Genomic DNA, 20,954 nt, shown 5'->3' with positions numbered 1-20,954 from the left:
ATTGTCTTTCACCTGTGTATTGTTTTTTTCTTTTGTCTTTGTAGTCCCAGAATGTATGACTAGTATTATTTTATCTTTAGAGCAGACAATTTATAGAAACCTTTCTGTTTGCAGGAACTGACACAAGCATTATATGAATTCATCTTGTCAAATCTGCATACAGTAGATGATGAAAATAAAGTGGACAGTCTGCAAAACTCGCAATGTAAAGGAAGCAATTGTTACTTTTTAGGTCTGGAACTAGATCCATTGCTCACTGAAAGAGCAAAAAATAGTAACAGATATGTCTCCAGTATAAATTACAATTGCCTCAATTTTATGACTGATGACAAACTAACTGTTCTGAAAACATATCTTAAACAGCATGGGAAACAAAACTTTGATGTGATATTCTGTTTTTCAGTGACAATGTGGATACATTTAAATTATGGAGATGAAGGGTTGATTAAATTTCTTAAGGACTTATGTGCATGGACAAAAGTTTTAGTGATTGAACCACAACCGTGGAAGTGTTACAGAGCAGCAGCAAGAAGGTTGTGGCGTGCTAAGGGCGAAACCTTTCCTGAATTGGATGCGTTAACAATAAGGCACAATGTAGAGACTGAAATTGAAGACATTCTTGAAAAGAAATGTAATTTTAGTAAAGTATTGGAAACTACATCTGAAGACTGGAAAAGGAAAATAATATTTTTCAGAAGACACGACTCCTAGTAAAATGTGCAGGTGAAAAGTTATCAACATGATTACACCTGTATTCCCATTAGCTTCTCTTTATTTCAGTAGATAAAATGCCAGTATTTTTTTAGTAGTAAAAGTTATAAAGGTCATACACTTTCTGCCCATACAGCATGATGCACTGCAATCTTAACTTGTGGGACAGAAAGGTGAGCCAGACCTAGATCAAATCTGCATGGCACGTTAATGAGTATTGCTGGTGCACCAACCAACCTGGATGTGGTTTTTAAGCAGTTTTCCTGGCTCATTTAGGCAAATGCTAAGCTGATCCCCACTTTCTGCCTCAGATAATGCATTACACAAACATTTAAAATACAATCACACACAGAACAAAGCTTACACAATTTGCAGGCAAGAGATACACATGACTTCCCTCCTTTAGGTAACTGATGACTGCAGCAACAAGGAGGTCAACCCCACGTAATAAAATGAAATTTCTGAAACTTGGGTGCAATAGAGCCAGAATCTTAAGTCACACTAAATATATTATTGTCCTTTAAAGTATTCCACCTTCATCTGCTTGCATTTCATGTTGCTCCCAATTATTGTTTCACTATTTTCTTTGATGTTCTCAAAAATTAGAACTTTTTCTTCCTTCTTTCAATTATGGAAAAAATGTATTGTAAACTTGGTTTTTTTGTTTAACTTGACCATATGAAACACATTTCAGAATCTTTCTGCAAGTTTTCACCATCACACCATCAGTACCTTAAATAATATCTCTCTCTCTCTCTCTCTCTCTCTCTCTCTCTCTCTCTCTGTGTGTGTGTGTGTGTGTGTGTGTGTGTGTGTGTGTGTGTGTGTGTGTGTGTGTGTGTGTGTGTAGTAGTAGTAGTAGTAGTAGTAGTAACAATACCAGTCTAAGGTTCTAGTAAAGAAAGGGGAAGAACAACGAAAACTCATATACAACTGATGTTTATTCTTTATAATTTTCATTGCTTACTTCCAATTGTTTGTTGCCTTCAGAGCGTATGTGAGGCACAGGAGCATTGTGCAGTCATTGCTAAACTTCCTTGTTACGTGCAAAGCTACCCCAAGTGGAAGGGGTAGAATGTAAGTCAGAATGATTTTGAGAGTTATAAACAGCCATTTCCAGTCAATAGAAAATGCTCAGAAACTGTTGTCTCATCATGATTGTACCATGTTTGAGCAACTCAAGATCTGTTTGGGAAGTGTGGAGCTCAACTTGATGTCTGAACATTGGATTTAGGTTTCCCAGTGTTCCCCAGAATAACAAGTGAATGCTAAGTAGATACATTAATCAAGGTTATGCCCAATACTTTTTCCACATATATTTCTCCAGTTGTAACTGATGTCAGACTGTAATAACTTGACTGATAATAGTGCGTTAAACTCTAATCTTGAGATGCATGATTATTAAATGTTTCTGCCAGCTTTAACATACCATGCAGCTCAGAGTTTAAGTGTACTCTGCAGTAGAGTTGAAAAGACACAATACATATGTAGTGATCTTATTTTTCTGTGCTATCTGATGTCTTCTTTTTTAAAAAAAGTCATGTATTCTGCCAAAAGTTGCTGTGTTGTCTACTTTGACAGAATTCAAGCTGTAGAATGTTACTTATGCAAGCTACTGTGTTTCCACCCCAACTCTCACAGTTAATACTCATGCACAATGATAGAATACCCCATGCATCAAATTTGGTACAGTTTCTACGGTAGTTTGTCAAATGAGAGACTTGGTGGAAGAGAATAATCCTTGAAATCTGACATGTTTTCATTGGCATTATGTTGTTATTAACAGTTGAATATCACTTTCATTCTCATGAAACAGATATTCATCATGCTGTGGGTGTTAAAGACCTTTATGTGTGGAATGGTATATTTTGTCCAGACTTCCCAAGTTCTCAAAAAAAGTCACAAAGAACATCAATGGAACATAGCTTGTTGGTAAAGACAACATGAAACATTGACCATGGAATACTATACTGTATAGAAATGAAACATGAGGACTGGAAATGCAGAAGACATTTGAAATGTGTTTATTCAGGAGCACTTCAAAAGTTCTGTGGACAGAACAGTGAAATGGAAAAGTATTAATTATGACAGATCCACTAGAGAGCTTGGTGGAAAAACTGTTCTAGAAGAAGGAAGTGGTGGGCGATGCTCTTCCCAAACCTGAGGGCAAAATGTGTGAGAAAAGACAGAAATTGAACACATTGCATAAATCATTGGTAAGTTTGGATAGGTTTGACATAGAAGCATGTGGAACTCCACTGAGGGTCCTCTAGGCACAGAATTACTTTTGTACATAATAGCTATAGAGCTGCAGTTGAAATTGACCAAAGTTGTTGTAGACATTGCACTTCTGTCATCTGTTTCGTGAGTGAAAATTCTTCCAATAAATACTCTAGATAAAACAGAGGCACATGATCTGGCAGCATGAGAAAGCAAAAGTGCAACATTTTGTTTCACTGAATTCACAAGAGCTGTCCAGACATCTTACACTGAGCACAACCATTTTATTCTTTGTAATCATACGAGTCGTTTATTACAATATAAACTGTGTTGCTGTTTACTACAAAGATATTTTGTACACAGTAATTGTAAAGCAGCACTCAAAATTGACCACAGTACTAGACTTCGTATTTCTGCCTACTGATACATGAATGAAAATTCTTTTACAATAAATAGTTCTCTGGATTCTACCCATTTTCGCGTGACACAACATAAGAGAAAGTACAGAAAAGAATTCTGTTAGACTGATACTGGTTCTTGTTTTTATGTTCTTCTGCCGGCAATATTTGATTTGGTCTTCTGTTCATTTAGGTATTCATTGACTTTTGTTCATAATTTTCAATTTTTTTCCACAGTATTTTTATTTATTTGTTGTTAATTGTTTTAGTACTGATCTTATGCTTCCAATTTTTTTATCTTAATATGCTACTGTCCATGTAATTTTGAAATGTACATGTGAGTAACTTGCAGCATAAGGTACTTCATATTGTGACATTTTATTTTTTAAATAAAACATTGAGAACTGGAGTAAAATGTAATTATTCTTTTAATAGTTCAAAAGTTTCTAGACTAGTTTCTTGATATTTTGTTGCTACTACTACTTGTTTTATCACGTTATCTTGAGAGAAAGGAACAATATATGCGAGCTTTAAAAAACGAAATATAAATCATTGGTTTCAGATCAAAATCATTTTCTGTCTGGAAGTAGTATAGTTAGGGAGCAGTGCAGGTCTACAGTGGTGAAAGTGCACCATTAGTGACCAAAGAACTACATGTGACTTACCAATTTCAGAATTTGCATAACAATATATGTACTTCACATCCAAGGTGAACATTTATAAAACTGCTTGAGGGTTACCAGTATGATACATCAATGCCGTATGCTCTCAGGAGTATTAGTGGACAGCACAAAATATGCCACTCTCAAACTTAGTCCCAAGAGACAGGATACTGCAAATGTTGAATGCAAATATATTTAGTTTTTAATTGTATCTTCAGAACTACTTGAAAAACTATTTTGTAGCTGGATTGTCAAACATCATGGCCACCCCAGTCATACAAGTAAAAGGCAGTACAGTTTTCAAAATGGTTTATTGAGTGAACAGATAACCTTCACATTCATGCTCTGGTTTTTAAACTGTCTGATCATTAATAATTAGAAAGTTGGAATTTTCTGTGACTCTATAAATGCTTTTCATTTGCTTCATTATGAATTACTTGTATCACAGTGAAATTGAGGGCTCAGTGCGTGTACTGCTGAAATCTTGTGTCATGAATAGGAAGCAGAAAGTAGCTGCACAACTGTCTTCTGCAAACTAGAACTAATGGTTGTGTGGTGCTCAGGAATTATTTGTCACAAAGTTGAAGTAGCATAACTCTCTGTCCTTAGTCCCCGTTCTGTTCTTGAATTGTGCTAGTGGCCTAACTTCAGCCTACAGTTAGAAATATAAGTTTACTGCATTTACAGATAACACCAGTCTTGTGTCTGAGAATCATTGACTATAAACATCAATAACTTTCTTTCTAAATAACTTTAGATATCTTTGTGGAACTACAGCAATTGTACTTAAGAGTTTAATAAAAAGCAATCCAATCACAACAACAAATTTATTTTTTACTCTCGCAACCAGTTTTGGTCTACAAGACAATCATCAGACTAGAGGTTCCAGATGACATGAGCCAGTTCACAGAGAAGTGCCCAGCAGTTGTGACAAGTACCAGTAGGTACGACTCACCAGTTCTGTGAACTGGCTGCTCTTGTTATCTGAAACCACTGGCCTGAAGGTATGGACTGAAACCGGTTATCAGACTAAAAAATAAATAAGTTATTGCAATTTGGGCTGCTGTTTATTAAAATTGATGTGTAAAGTTGTAAATTGATTTAGTGTTAATTCTCAAACCACCTCAGCAGAACCATCTATCCAAAAGGCCCCAGTGGAAACTAACATAATAATAGTCAATATAAATGAAGCACGTGTACAACAAACTCTTCGATATTTTAAATCAAAACTACAGAACTGACTGTGGACAACACATTCTGAAGGATTTAAGGTATATTTCCTTTACAACTAGAATAATTCATCAGATTGAGGAAGCATCCATCACACCTTGGGTATCACCAGCACTAAATTATTGGTGTGTGTGTGTGTGTGTGTGTGTGTGTGTGTGTGTGTGTGTGTGTGTGTGTGTGTGTGTTTGGGGGGGGGGGGGGGGGGGGGGGGGGGAAGACTAAGTAGATAGGGTTCAGGTCACAATTAGGTCGAAGCAGGAGATCCCCCTGGAAAAAGTTTAAAAAAATTAGGATATAAAACTTCTTTTGGAGCATTTTGAGTGCCTAAGACCATATATTTCAGTTGTGCTTAAAACTCTTAAAGTGCGCCACTTTAAGCCTGGATTAAAATGTATGTTGTGATCACAGAGTGTAAAGGTAGCAGACAAATACATCTACATTTTTAAATACTGTATTAGACTGATTATTGAAACCAGTTTAAGAAAGTGGAAATAAACCACCAGAAAGAAAAACAATGAATTTCATAGTTTAAAGTAAAGCCCCATGCTTTTGAAAAATGATGAAGCCTATTATTTTACAAGAGTACCCTCTAAAAATTCACTATGCATAGTTTTCTTTTACTGAGTAAAGCAGGCAAAGCTGCAGCAGGTGAGTTGCTAGTTTATAATAAACTTTTGTGTTGGGAAGAGTCAAGAAAAAATAATACGTGTAGAACATAATAGGCTACATGCTATATTTGGGACAGTTTAAAAACAGTTCATAAATTCCTATAAACTATGTATTCTACTATGTTGAAATGATAAAATTGAGTAAATTGGAATACATTTTGTAACAAATACAGTGGAACTTCGATTTTACATTTTTCATGATTCTACACTGTAAATTCATAGTTCCTGTGAAAAACCCGTAAGATCAATGCTATAAATTCCTCGATTTTACATTTCTTCCTAGTAAGAATTACCTTGATTCTTAGTTCTCACTCAACGTCTCACGTGACTTCATCCTGTTTTCTTCCTATTGACATTTGATGTGACTGAACAAGTTATAAGCGACACAGAAGGCAGATGGATCACACCATGGGTGGTGGCAGAGTTAATAGAATATTTTAGGCCATTGTGGAGGAAATGCTGACGTAATCCACAATCAGTATTGCCAACAAAACTTGCAACATTTAGCTCCACTGCGCGACTATGATACAATTACTACTAGGTTCAATGGTAATGGAAAAACAAGACTGTCGACGCAAAGTTTTCCGTACTGAGGAAATGTATGGCAAACAGGCCCAGCCACCACCTTTTTTTTTTGTGCCACTTATAAATGAGTCTCATCTTTCTGTATGTATTTTCAATGTATTGTATTCAGCAAAAATATCAATCATCAACTTTTTAAATTCAGACACTGAGTCTCAAAGAATATGCTTGGTCATAATCAAGGAGTCCCCCATCTCCGGCTTGTGAACTTTTACTGGCTGGTGACTTCTTAAGCCACACAATATCCACTGCAGTCTCCACATCACACTAACTCATGCAAAATGAGCTCACCTACTGGATGTGTGGACAGGGGTAGTGACCCTTAAATGAAGGGAGTAAAGGTAGGGGGGAAAGCATTTTGTGGAGTGCTGAAAATATACATTTTGTGCAGATGTGCTATGACAGAGATGTCATATGAAAGTCGAATAAGGGTTTTGCGATAAGATATTTTAAAGACTATTATGTTCAAATCTGAAAATGCAGTTACAAAAACTACATACACTACTCATATATATATATATATATATATATATATATATATATATATACACACACACACACACACACACACACACACACACTCCTGGAAATGGAAAAAAGAACACATTGACACCGGTGTGTCAGACCCACCATACTTGCTCCGGACACTGCGAGAGGGCTGTACAAGCAATGATCACACGCACGGCACAGCGGACACACCAGGAACCGCGGTGTTGGCCGTCGAATGGCGCTAGCTGCGCAGCATTTGTGCACCGCCGCCGTCAGTGTCAGCCAGTTTGCCGTGGCATACGGAGCTCCATCGCAGTCTTTAACACTGGTAGCATGCCGCGACAGCGTGGACGTGAACCGTATGTGCAGTTGACGAACTCTGAGCGAGGGCGTATAGTGGGCATGCGGGAGGCCGGGTGGACGTACCGCCGAATTGCTCAACACGTGGGGCCTGAGGTCTCCACAGTACATCGATGTTGTCGCCAGTGGTCGGCGGAAGGTGCACGTGCCCGTCGACCTGGGACCGGACCGCAGCGACGCACGGATGCACGCCAAGACCGTAGGATCCTACGCAGTGCCGTAGGGGACCGCACCGCCACTTCCCAGCAAATTAGGGACACTGTTGGTCTTGGGGTATCGGCGAGGACCATTCGCAACCGTCTCCATGAAGCTGGGCTACGGTCCCGCACACCGTTAGGCCGTCTTCCGCTCACACCCCAACATCGTGCAGCCCGCCTCCAGTGGTGTCGCGACAGGCGTGAATGGAGGGACGAATGGAGACGTGTCGTCTTCAGCGATGAGAGTCGCTTCTGCCTTGGTGCCAATGATGGTTGTATGCGTGTTTGGCGCCGTGCAGGTGAGCGCCACAATCAGGACTGCATACGACCGAGGCACACAGGGCCAACACCCGGCATCATGGTGTGGGGAGCGATCTCCTACACTGGCCGTACACCACTGGTGATCGTCGAGGGGACACTGAATAGTGCATGGTACATCCAAACCGTCATCGAACCCATCGTTCTACCATTCCTAGACCGGCAAGGGAACTTGCTATTCCAACAGGACAATGTACGTCCGCATGTATCCCAGCCACCCAACGTGCTCTAGAAGGTGTAAGTCAACTACCCTGGCCAGCAAGATCTCCGGATCTGTCCCCCATTGAGCATGTTTGGGACTGGATGAAGCGTCGTCTCACGCGGTCTGCACGTCCAGCACGAACGCTGGTCCAACTGAGGCGCCAGGTGGAAATGGCATGGCAAGCCGTTCCACAGGACTACATCCAGCATCTCTACGATCGTCTCCATGGGAGAATAGCAGCCTGCATTGCTGCGAAAGGTGGATATACACTGTACTAGTGCCGACATTGTGCATGCTCTGTTGCCTGTGTCTATGTGCCTGTGGTTCTGTCAGTGTGATCATGTGATGTATCTGACCCCAGGAATGTGTCAATAAAGTTTCCTCTTCCTGGGACAATGAATTCACGGTGTTCTTATTTCAATTTCCAGGAGTGTATATATATATATATATACACTCCTGGAAATGGAAAAAAGAACACATTGACACCGGTGTGTCAGACCCACCATACTTGCTCCGGACACTGCGAGAGGGCTGTACAAGCAATGATCACACGCACGGCACAGCGGACACACTAGGAACCGCGGTGTTGTCCGTCGAATGGCGCTAGCTGCGCAGCGTTTGTGCACCGCCGCCGTCAGTGTCAGCCAGTTTGCCGTGGCATACGGAGCTCCATCGCAGTCTTTAACACTGCTAGCATGCCGCGACAGCGTGGACGTGAACCGTATGTGCAGTTGACGGACTTTGAGCGAGGGCGTATAGTGGGCATGCGGGAGGCCGGGTGGACGTACCACCGAATTGCTCAACACGTGGGGCGTGAGGTCTCCACAGTACATCGATGTTGTCGCCAGTGGTCGGCGGAAGGTGCACGTGCCCGTCGACCTGGGACCGGACCGCAGCGACGCACGGATGCACGCCAAGACCGTAGGATCCTACGCAGTGCCGTAGGGGACCACACCGCCACCACCCAGCAAATTAGGGACACTGTTGCTCCTGGGGTATCGGCGAGGACCATTCGCAACCGTCTCCATGAAGCTGGGCTACGGTCCCGCACACCGTTAGGCCGTCTTCCGCTCACGCCCCAACATCGTGCAGCCCGCCTCCGGTGGTGTCGCGACAGGCGTGAATGGAGGGACGAATGGAGACGTGTCGTCTTCAGCGATGAGAGTCGCTTCTGCCTTGGTGCCAATGATGGTCGTATGCGTGTTTGGCGCCGTGCAGGTGAGCGCCACAATCAGGACTGCATACGACCGAGGCACACAGGGCCAACACCCGGCATCATGGTGTGGGGAGCGATCTCCTACACAGGCCGTACACCACTGGTGATCGTCGAGGGGACACTGAATAGTGCACGGTACATCCAAACCGTCATCGAACCCATCGTTCTACCATTCCTAGACCGGCAAGGGAACTTGCTGTTCCAACAGGACAATGCACGTCTGCATGTATCCCGTGCCACCCAACGTGCTCTAGAAGGTGTAAGTCAACTACCCTGGCCAGCAAGATCTCCGGATCTGTCCCCCATTGAGCATGTTTGGGACTGGATGAAGCGTCGTCTCACGCGGTCTGCACGTCCAGCACGAACGCTGGTCCAACTGAGGCGCCAGGTGGAAATGGCATATATATATATATATATATATATATATATATATATATATATATATATATATATATATATATTGCACCACAGACACTACACACTGTAGATTGTAATGACTATCAATAGTGATAGAGGGCATGAACTGAAATTGTAGCATCTGAGCTTTCTTTCACATTTACATTTTAAACAGTGCACAGAAATTCAGAGCAGACTTGTAATAAGCTTGTAATGTCAACTGGGGAAGGAAACTCATTTTTCACATCTCTGTTTCTCTCATCAAAAACGGTGGTGAGCATATGAAGTGTAGCTTGTAAGAAAAGCATTAAACAATAACAGCAATTGGACAAAGTTTGTAGTTAAGCAGATGCTTGCATTTATGCTTATGGTTTAACCACGTACCTGTTGTGATGTTTTTGGTTTAATTTAACATGTTCATCAATTTTTGCTTTTTTCTGAGTGTGCACAAAGGACGATCACTCAAAAACGAGTGTTTTGAGTGTATCATTTGTGGTTGTAAAATGTCGGAAAATAGCTCGATTACCTCGTAGCTAGATACCAGTTTCAACATTTTGGTGAGTTTTTACTTGCTGTTACACATCTGTGACCTTTTAAAGACTGATGAAATTCATTACCCAAATAATTGTAGAAACATTGTATTGTACATTTAATTTCTTTCACTTGGGCAGATTTTATGCAAAGTATTGGAGAGGATTGCGATTTTTAATCATATATGCCAATTACATGTGGTTTTGCTTGTATCTTTGGGATTTTAACATTTTACTCAATTCTGCAGTTTCCTCAGTTTTGTATTTTTAAAGTCTGGACTGCACAAAAAGGTAAAATAGGGATTTCACTGTATTTACGTACCATTACTCCTTTGCCTTTTGAGAAGTAAGATATTGATGAATTGCACTAACTCTCTTCATTCCTTTTGATACATGCACTGACTGTAACTTTATTACTATTCCAGCACCAGACTGTAAGTGATTGTCGTGTGGCATTCGATTTAGCCATCTGCTTCCTGGCCACCCCTCCTTCAAGCTTCCAGTACAATCAAGCAGATTAGTATGAATCTACCCCAGTCCTTCATCACTCTTAGTTGTACCAACACAGTTCTTTGAAACTTCTTTCTAGTGAATAATATAAGTGGATTTGATTTACTGGCACATTAGCAAATCCTACAAACCATTAATTCTTACCATGCAAGAGCTTTTAGTGTGTCTAATTAGTTAAGCTTGGATGTGTTTGTTCAACTATGTCATTTTTTTTCAACCCCCCATTGGTGGTAACGCCACACATCATACAAAGAATATACCAGGTTATCTGTCATTATGTAAAACATTTTTTTTGTATAGTCTTGTGTACAAATTCATCCCACTCTCAAAGTCTTTATTGCTCGAAAAGAAGTGGTCACAATTATATACGTTGCTGGCCTTTTAAACTGTAATGCAACAAAGGCAGCATGCAACAGACAACAAACTAGCACAAAGTATACTTTAATGCTTGGATATGCAGATGATTAGCATTCCAGTGCAGCTGCACAAATTAGGTGGAAAAGTGCCATCTTCATACAGTATACGACAAAATATTTCACCTTGTGTATCTCATTCAGAAATCTTATTTAAATGTTTTTTGTGAGGAGGAGGAGGAACATCTACTAGCCTCAGTTCGACAACAGCATGATCACAGCCTATCAAGATTGCAATTTCTTGTTCTGTGATATTGTTGCTTGTGTTGATTGGGATTGCATGAGTGTCACACAAATGTAAAACTGGAGGGGAAGTGCCATTCTAAACTTGAGCCTACACACACATTTTTTATAAATAGTAAATGAAGCCCCACCATGCCCTCACCTGAATGGTGACCATTTAAAAAGATCTACTGTCACCTCTGCTTTGGTTAGTATCTGAAACGAATCCCACTGAAAATGCAACAAAAGCAGCGATTTGTAAGTTCCAGAAAAAACATCATGAGTGGCAGATTTTGAGTACAGCCCAGTTTTCTCTTGTTGCCATGTTAAAATGAGCTTTTTTTGGCAAAACAAAATGGAGTTTACAAAATGTGTTGTTCGGACTCAATTGTGAGCGAATTCTGAAATAGTGGTTTATTAAATTTATTACGCGAGACTTAGAAAAAGTAAGGTCAATAGCTTACGATAAAGCACATCCTCTGTACAAAAATAAATACGTAATGTCTTCACTTATGTTGTTCTAAAAGCTCACAGATTTTTTTTTTTTTTTTCACCGGCTATCAATAGCCCTTAAAAATTACATTATTTCATTGAAAAAGTGGAATAACGCAGTAGGTAATGAAGTTTTGCATAATAACTGTATGACAAAACACCTTTCTTTCTGCATGCTGTCACTTGCCAAAATCTCATTTCGATATCTCAAATGAGTGTGTTGCGTAAGATCAATTTTCACGAGATTGGTGACAGATCGAGACTTTCACCCAAGAAAAATTCAATATGTTAGCTAAGTTTTGTATGCATCAACATATTATGTAATAAGCACCAAAAACAAAATCATAGTGACCCCCTATTTTTCATTGTAAAATTTTTCTAATTTCGGGCAGTGTTGTACTTATGCAAATATAACAATAACTGTGGCCAGTAATGAAATGATGATCATGTCATCATGAAGATGACATATAAAGTTACAAGTAACACAAAAATGAATTTTTTCAAGCAAATAGTTTCTGTAAAAGAATTTGAGAAAGGCTGCAGGATGTGCACCTAGATTCTGTCCGTCGCCAGCTATCCGAAAGCAGGTAAACAACCTCCCCCTCCGAACAAACAAATGAATGAAGTTTCCTAGTGCTTCTGATGAATACTGATCAGTGTGCACCAGCCACCATATCCTGCACATACTCTATTTAACACCATGCAGAATCTCAATAGCCCAGGGCAACCAGCACTTGAGAGGACAGATATACCGTTCACTCACTTGTTTAGGATCATAATAGCTACGTCATTTACCATGAGTGAGGAAATAGGCTTGTTTTTTCCATCAGTGTAATTGTATCTGGCAACAGAGGCACATGGAAAAATTTGTGGTAAAGCTTCACCACTATTCGAATACAAAAGTTGCTACTATCATTTATTGTGCTGAATGTCTTGCAGCTTTCTTTTTAGAAGCCCTAGTGTAACACTCGGCATGTTTTTGCCTCTTAGCTTGTGACCTATTTTCATTTCAATATGCTGTGAAATCTGAGTATGGTTTGCCCCAAAAATTTCAAAGGTAAAAGTCTCTAGGGAACAGGAAAGGCTACAGTGATGTGTTTTTGTAGGGAAGAGTGGTGAGGGGTCATGGCTAACAAATGCAACCTGGCTCAGTCACTTCTAGGTAGTGACAGAGTGAGGATCACGTGTTGTGCATAGTGTATTTTGGTGACCCAATGAGATTCGAGATGCAACAGTTAATTGACAAGCGATATGCACAATCAAATTTTTTGTTAAAGTCAAAAAACCGGGCTCTGAAATGATGGGCCTAATTCGGATAGCCCTCAGGAATGAAGCTGTCCCAGCCAAGAATTTGAGAATGGCACAAGATGCTCTTGGAGGACTGAGAAAATGTTGCTGATAACGATTGCTTCAGGCATTCATCAACACCCCGAATGTTACAAATGTGGAGAAAGTGTGAAAAGCTTTCAACAGGGAGAAATACCTGAGCATAAGAATGATAGCAGATGATTGGAATATGCTGAAATTGAATGTTTACCGCATTTTTAGAGATGAATTAAGGTTGAGAAAGGTGTGCACAAATGGTCATAAAAGTACTGAGCGATGAACAGAGAAGGAAATTGGTGAGCTGAAGTGTCGCAAGTTGTTTAACGCCACAAAAGCGAACCTAATTTTTTGGACAGAGCAGGCAATGACAAAACAGATTTTGCATAAAACTACTTTTCTTTATTGCAGTTAAAGTGCAGGACAAAATAATTGCTCTCCGACAGTTTTAATCTAGCATTTAGAGTATAATTTCATAATGTACAGGAAGGTGACCAGAACTGTAGTCTCCTAAAGAATTGGTAACAAGATACACATGCATCTAACAATTATCTTATGCTAGTTTAATATATGAGGAATGCTATTTCACCTTCCCCATAAAATCTTATCATACATAATAATAGATTAAGAATATGATATGCTATTTTTTCTCAGTTGCAGTAAATGATATCCACATTAAAAACAAGACTTCATAATTTATTTGCTAGGAATTCAAATGTGTATGCCACCTTTGATTCTTATCCAAATTTAGTCCAAGGACTTTGGCTGCACTGACTTCTTCTAGAACTTGACTTCACTTGATTCTCAACTAGACAATATGAGTTTTGTTTTTTAAAGATGTTCAATTTGTCTAGTTGACCTAAATGTGGTTCTAGAATATTGAGAGTATTCACAATATAATCAGCTATTTCCTCTGCATCACTGCCATAGATTGATATAAATGTGTCTCCAGACAGAACTGATGAAGAATTTGTATTTACAGGGAAGTGATGATGTACTCCATGCACATTAAGGTGACAATTCATGGGATGGTGATATATAAATGGTGGCAGTATCTTGTACACAACATATAAAATGACAATGCATAGGTGGAGCTGGCATTTGTACTCAGGTGATTCATGTGGAAAGGTGTCCAACATGATTATGGCTGCATGATGGGAATTAACAGACTTTGAATGCAAATGGTAGTTAAAGCTAGGCACATGGGAACTCAACACTCTGAGATCCTCAGTGTCAAGACTGCACCGAGAATACCAAATTTCTGGCATTACCTCTCACCATGGACAATGCAGTGGCCGACAGCCTCCACTTAACGAATGAGAGCAGTAACATTTGTGTAGAGTTGTCAGTGCTAACAGACAACCAAAACTGCGTGAAATATCCGCAGAAATCAATGTGGGACAGGGTGGCAAAATTTGGCATTAATGGGCTACGGCAGCAGACAACCCATAGGAGTGCTTTTTTTGCTAAAAGCACATTGCCTGCAGTGTCTTTCCCGGCCTCTTGACCACATTGGTCGGACCCCAGATGACTGGAAGACAGTGGCCTGATCAGATGAGTCCTGTTTTCAGTTGGAAAGAGCTGATGGTAGGGCTCAAGTATGACGCAACACAAGTTGTCAACAAGGCACTGTACGACCTGGTGGTGGCTCCATTATGGCATGTGCTGTGTTTACATTGCAAGGACTTTTTCCCATGATTTGACTGAGCTAGTCATTGACTGGAGCGGACAATTTGCAGCTGTTCATGTAATTCACGTTCCCAAACAACAATGGAAATTTTATGGATGACAGTGCCCCATGTCACTGGACCACAATTGTTTGTGAACAGTTTTGAAGAACATTCTGGATAACTTGAGTGAATTATTTGGCCATCCAGATCACCTGACCCAAATCCCATTGAACACTTGTGGGACATAATCGAGAAGTCACTTTGTGCACAATATCGTGCACCAGCAACACTTTCACAATTATAGATGACGATAGAGGCAGCATGGCTCAATATTTCTGCAGGAGACTTCCAAAAAATTGTTAAGTCCATGTCACATCGAGTTGCTGCACTACGCTGGGCAAAAGGAGGTCCGACTCGATATTAGGATGTATCCCATGACTTTCGTCATTTTAGGTATAGTAATCATTTCAGGCATATGGTGTATATCTGGATTTCAATGTAACATTGGTTATAATTTTGATACTTTGCAACTGTGAACAATGTAGCACTTCTGTGCCTTTATAGTACATGCATTCAATAAATAAGTGAATAAAAGTGGTCCTTGAAGGAAGGCTCATGAAGTGCAGTAACTCCATCTTGTCATTAGCCGTGGAGACAGTTCTGTGATGATGTGGCCCAGTGATTTAATTTTGGTCATATATTGATACTATCTGAGATCATATTGCTGTCAAGTATTATTCAAGCACTTTTGGTTACCAGGTCCGTCATATGGTATGTATGTTGATGCCCAACAAGAATATTGCCTTTTGAAATAACTTTTAAATTTTTAGTTACATGGCTCACAGTTTGGGTCAAGTCATCCAGTTGTCAACACTGTATTTTTTGTCACATATCTTAAATTTAACTGTTTTGGTGTAGGCAACTGTGACGATTTTGTGTGGAGTGTAATGAGCTTGTGTTATTGATGTGTGAAAGATGTAATCAGAATTTTTTTTTTAAATGAACATGTAACAACACTTCAGAGTAGCAGATCTGTTCACACTTAATTTGGTAAACAGAGATATGAACTCATTACCTGCCTAGATGTGCCCAGCCATTTTATTTTAACTATGTCAAACACCTATAGTCTGTTTTATAGCCAAAAGTCTTATGTTGACTCAGTGTTCATTGTTACAGAAGAAATTAAGTGTTACACTGCATTATGGCGTTACAAAAGTACTGTGAAAATTATTCATGGCTGGAAGTAGTGTGTCATTATTTAACAGTATATTGATGAAAGGCAAAGTGTAGTAAAATGGTGTAAGAACATGTTACATTTCCATTATTTTGATTATCAGCTTCATCTTTAAAAACTATATACATAGCCAAAATAAGTGGCTTCATAAAAACATCTGCCTTTCAGATGCAAGACCAATGAAATGAATTACAGAGAAAAAGTGGAAAAGATCTCACAGAAGTACATATCAATTAAAAAACCTGATTTCTGGTTTGCTGATGAGGATAGGGTGTTGTGGTGTTCAACACTACTGTTAAAAGCTTGTAATAGTTTTCTGAGAAATATCTGGGAGCCTAATTGTGTTACTTTATCATACCAGGCATAGTCCCCCCCCCCCCCCCCCCCCCACCTTGGAATCTGATGTATAGATTTTCTTATAGTAGAATTGTCAAGTACATCTGAAAATGATTGTGATTTTTCCTGAGTCACAGTTTTAGGCTGTTCTGGAATTTATGTAGCCAAATGTGATTGGAAACATAGTGTCTTTAGCAATTGCTGCATGACTTACATTTGTTTGGTTACCTGCTTATGTTAATTTGTCATTTTGCTCTGCATTAGTTTGGCACAAAACTTGCTTCCTTCAACATGTCATCATCAAGTTGCAGAGGAGAATCAGTCCAGCAACTGGTGTGCAGTATCAGTCATCAATTCTCTGGATATCCCTTTTCTTCCACACCACCCCAGCATAAACATATCTGTAGTATACTCGGCCAACGTTCCTTTCCAGTTCCCAGGAGGAAGGCCCCTCCTCTGTACAGCTTAATAACTTTAATCACCTTTTGTCTGTGGACAACCTAGACCTTTGAAGATCGTTAGGCTTCTTTTAGTTCAACATGGCAGAGCAGCTGTAGTGGACCCTGAAGAACTTGGTCATTTAATACAGTAAGTGTACTCTCAAACACTGGAAAGTCCAGGGTGGAATAACAACAGTATTATGAAAAAGATAGATTGCTCATATATATAGAGGAGAGATTGAGTTGCAGACTGGCACACCGAATAGACTGCTGTACATTTAAGCTTTCAGCTGAAATGTCTTAAAAACAAGCGCGCGCGCGCGCGCGCGCACACACACACACACACACACACACACACACACACTCACACGAGACCACCACTTTCCCCAGCCACACACACACAATACCACCACTGTCCCCAGCCATTGTGGCCACAGAAGCCAGAGACAGTGGACTGTGTGTGTGTGTGTGTGTGTGTGTGTGTGTGTGTGTGTGTGTGGTGTGTGTGTTTTTGTGGAAGACCTTTCAGCTGAAAGCTTAAATGTGCAGCAGTCTGTTCGGTGTGCCAGTCTTCAACTCAATTCCTCCTGTATATGGTGAATAGCAACGTCTCCTCTTCATAATATTGTTCGTAAGTGCGCTCTCCTATGCTGATCTGTGGAAAGCAGCAGTTGGAAATGGAACATTTCATTTTCTGTAATAATATCAGTGAAATAACTCTCTTCGGAGAAGTCAACCATGTAATACAGCAAATGTACCCTCCTATGTTTATCTGTGGAATGCGTCAGTTGAATGATCTCATGCCATCTCCTGGGATAATTGCCAGTCAATGATCCTTTTTTTTTTAGTGTGTGTGCTAAATAAACATCTTGTAGACAGCACCTGATTACCTTTTGGGAGAACAGATGGTTCTACCAGAGTGTGACTGACAAATTCAGCCTGCTGCTTACATTAAACCTGAATTTTACCATTAGGATTTAAACCTGCATTTCCCAGATAAATTATAATTATGGGACAGCAACACCTTGGCCTGCCCAGTCTTCTGGTCTCAGTCCATTGGATCTTAATTTTGTGGGCATTTAAAGAATGTAGTGTATTCAAGGCGTATTGCAAATGTTGGCATACCTTACCAGCATGTGCATGATGGATTTCGGCAGAACTAGCAGATACCTGCAATTATGAGAGTGAGTATGACAACAATCTATAATGCAGCATTTAGAAGGTTATGTTGGATCTAATGGTGGATTTTTTAGTATTTCTTTTAGCCATCATACAATGTCACATGGAAAGAAAAAAATAACCTGTATAACCAAACTGGGTATTTGGAAACAAATAGAAATGAAGCAAACACGTAACGGCAACGTGTAACTAAGAGAATAAAAAAGTAATTGTCCATGTGTGTATCGGTAGGCTATATAAACTTTTTTTGTTTTTCTTTAAGTCCTCTATCCATTTTCCAGAGGTTTCCACATACTATATTTGACACCCTGCATGAAAACGGTTTTTTTTTAAAAAAAACCTCCCTCATCCTCTGCTACAAAATTTCCATGCAGGCCCACGGTCACACGACTTTACTTTGTATCTAAGGTATGGGTCGCAGGGTGCCCGAGGAGAGAAACAATTATATAAATACCTAGATATGTGATGAAAGCCCTCGTTAAAAAGAAACCAACATGGTAATTACATTAGTCTGTAGGCTACACGCTGTCAGTTTCCTAAGCCTATAGTGATACGATCCTCTAAGAACTGTCGTTAGCACTAGTCAAGGAACACAATACGGGGTATATGATACTGTAAACAAGCACGTGGCATCGGTTAAAAGATGAATACGGAAATCAGTTATTAGCGGAATAACAATAAAATCCAAGCCCACGTTCGGCAAGAGTCGCTAAAATGAGTATCGTGCAACTGGCGTTCGTCTGACATCGGTCGATTTCGTTGGGGTAGTCCGAGAGCTAGGTTAGGTTTAAGGATGATAAATTGGTTTACAGTTTGCAAAGCCAACGAATGGGAATGCCAAATACAGGTCGTGGTTACAAATTAATCTGTTCCGTAGCCCATGTTAAGTTCTGCGCCTCATTTAATCGGTCGATTTCAGCCGAACGCCAATTGTACAGTACCGGTCTTCGTTACTTGTAAGTCGGCGTGTACGAATCGATTCAAGTTTTATCGATGCAGTTCCACCAACCAATCAGTGGCCAAGACATGAGTGCTCAGTTTTGATATCAGATCAAATAGATAATCAGTTTCTTTCAAGCAATTGTGAAATCGTATTGGAGCTTGTCAGTTCACGTGTTTGTGATTCCTGCAATAACTCATATTCTGTGGGGAATCACCATCTTTTGTTGCTTTGAATTATCTGCTCGGGACTTTGACACATGAGGTCGATAATATTCAATCAAAATCGTGATTAGTTTTAAAGGTATAAGTATGAAGCGGGACAAAAAAAATGTTTGTTTGTCGCCTTCGAAAACCTAACGGGAATTCATATTAGACAATACGCAACTGGCTTGGAGAGCAAAGAACGCTGAACTTTACTTAACCCTAGAACACTAAAGGGGGCCAAACGGTACCTCGCTACCAAACCATCGTAAAGTTAATTACTCCACATTTTATTCAAAGGAAGTCGTAATTTATATGTTATGCATTAGTTAATTACAATTATTACATTTCCATCGTTATGTTACATACAAAATTAAGTACAAAATGTCCTGTTTTATATCTTACTGCAATCGTAAATTTGACGAGCTTTTAATACTCTAGGTTTAACAGAATCCATATACGACTACCCACCCGTAAAGCTATCTCAGGTTGTGTTTTTTTTTTTTCAGATTCCAAACCGCTCCACGTTTTATATTTGCTCATACCTTTGCCCATACTTTGTCCTGCACAGTCACTAAGTGCACTTAGTCTTTCATAGTCGTATGGATGAAGAAGAGAACATTCTCTAGAGAAGATTGTTAGAGCAAAAGAACGTTATCTGAGAAAGTTCTCAATTTGGCATTAATTTAAAAAATCGAAGCCTATTATCTGACGAGGCAGTTCATTCTCAATTATGTTGTTACTACCTGCCCTCCTTGAGAAGGTTACCAGTGAATGTCGTATGCCGCGTCTGGCACAGAACACACGCGCAATCTTACATTTCATTCAACCTGCTGAAACAGGCGAACTATTCAGTTTATTGTGTTTTGATTTTACTACTACGTGCGGTAACAATTTATTAAGACGATTACAGATAGTTGTCAAAAATGCATTTTCTTGCAGTGGTAGACGATTTTCGATAGGCGGGGAACATTTATTTTCTGAAGTTCGATGAACACATTATGCGAAGGAAATTTTTTAAGGATACATGCCATTTTCATCTAGTCAAAACCGGAACTCTTGTCACAATTTTCTTACACGAGATAATTTTAGTTAAATATGATGCATAATGGTCTACTCGCGGATCAAGTACGTAAGCGGTCTCCCGTGTGGTTTCGTTAAGAGAAGCAGATCGCTAGCTTTGTAATAAACCAGTTATTAGTTTTTCTGATCCACCTATTTTTTTCTAACATTACGAGATACCAAATTTCGGCCGTGAGAAAACATGATGAACATCTGGAAAAGCCGGCCGCGGTGGACGTGCGGTTCTAGGCGCTGCAGTTCGGAACCGCGGGACTGCTACGGTCGCAGGTTCGAATCCTGCCTCGGGCATGGATGTGTGTGATGTCCTTAGGTTAGTTAGGTTTAAGTAGTTCTAAGTTCTAGGGGATTGATGACCTAAGATGTTAAGTACCATAGTGCTCAGAGCTAACATCTGGAAATGTCAGTGACACAGCTGAGTACATTCTCAAGTAGAATATATTCTCCGATTCGTTTTATTCATGCAAACCTGAGAATGTTCTCTGAAATTCGGGAAATAAAGTACATTCCCTGTTTTATTCATACGACGCTTTTGTTACATAGTTTGAAGTTATGAACGTGACGTAAGCGTAATTATTCCGATTATTTGTTGCAAAATCAGCAGAGTATTAAACCCCTAGATTAAACCAAGCTATTTCCTTTCGCTGATAAATTGGGGAAAAATATGTTTTACTTATTTGTACACCCAACCAAAACAAATGCGCGTCATCTGAAAAATGCACTGAGCCGACAA

The 20,954-nt window shown here is 39.8% G+C and overlaps 1 protein-coding gene and 1 long non-coding RNA gene across 2 annotated transcripts in view; one reads left to right on the top strand and one right to left on the bottom strand.

Annotated features, from left to right (window-relative positions):
* LOC124775125 (probable RNA methyltransferase CG11342) overlaps positions 1 to 3,658 on the top strand; it is a 30,341-nt gene extending 26,683 nt beyond the window's left edge. The window contains exon 2 of the mRNA XM_047249965.1: positions 115 to 3,658. Coding sequence (XP_047105921.1) covers positions 115 to 711 — 597 coding nt within the window. The 3' untranslated portion in view covers positions 712 to 3,658. The remainder of the gene's footprint in view (positions 1 to 114) is intronic.
* Positions 1 to 20,954, bottom strand: part of LOC124775126 — a 208,731-nt gene that overhangs the window by 55,695 nt on the left and 132,082 nt on the right. The window lies entirely within an intron of this gene.

Source organism: Schistocerca piceifrons, chromosome 2 (genome assembly GCF_021461385.2).
Source record: "Schistocerca piceifrons isolate TAMUIC-IGC-003096 chromosome 2, iqSchPice1.1, whole genome shotgun sequence".
In the NCBI taxonomy this organism is placed as follows: domain Eukaryota; kingdom Metazoa; phylum Arthropoda; class Insecta; order Orthoptera; family Acrididae; genus Schistocerca; species Schistocerca piceifrons.
The sequence above is the reverse complement of the archived record's forward strand: the minus strand, read 5'-3'. Positions and strand labels throughout refer to the sequence as shown.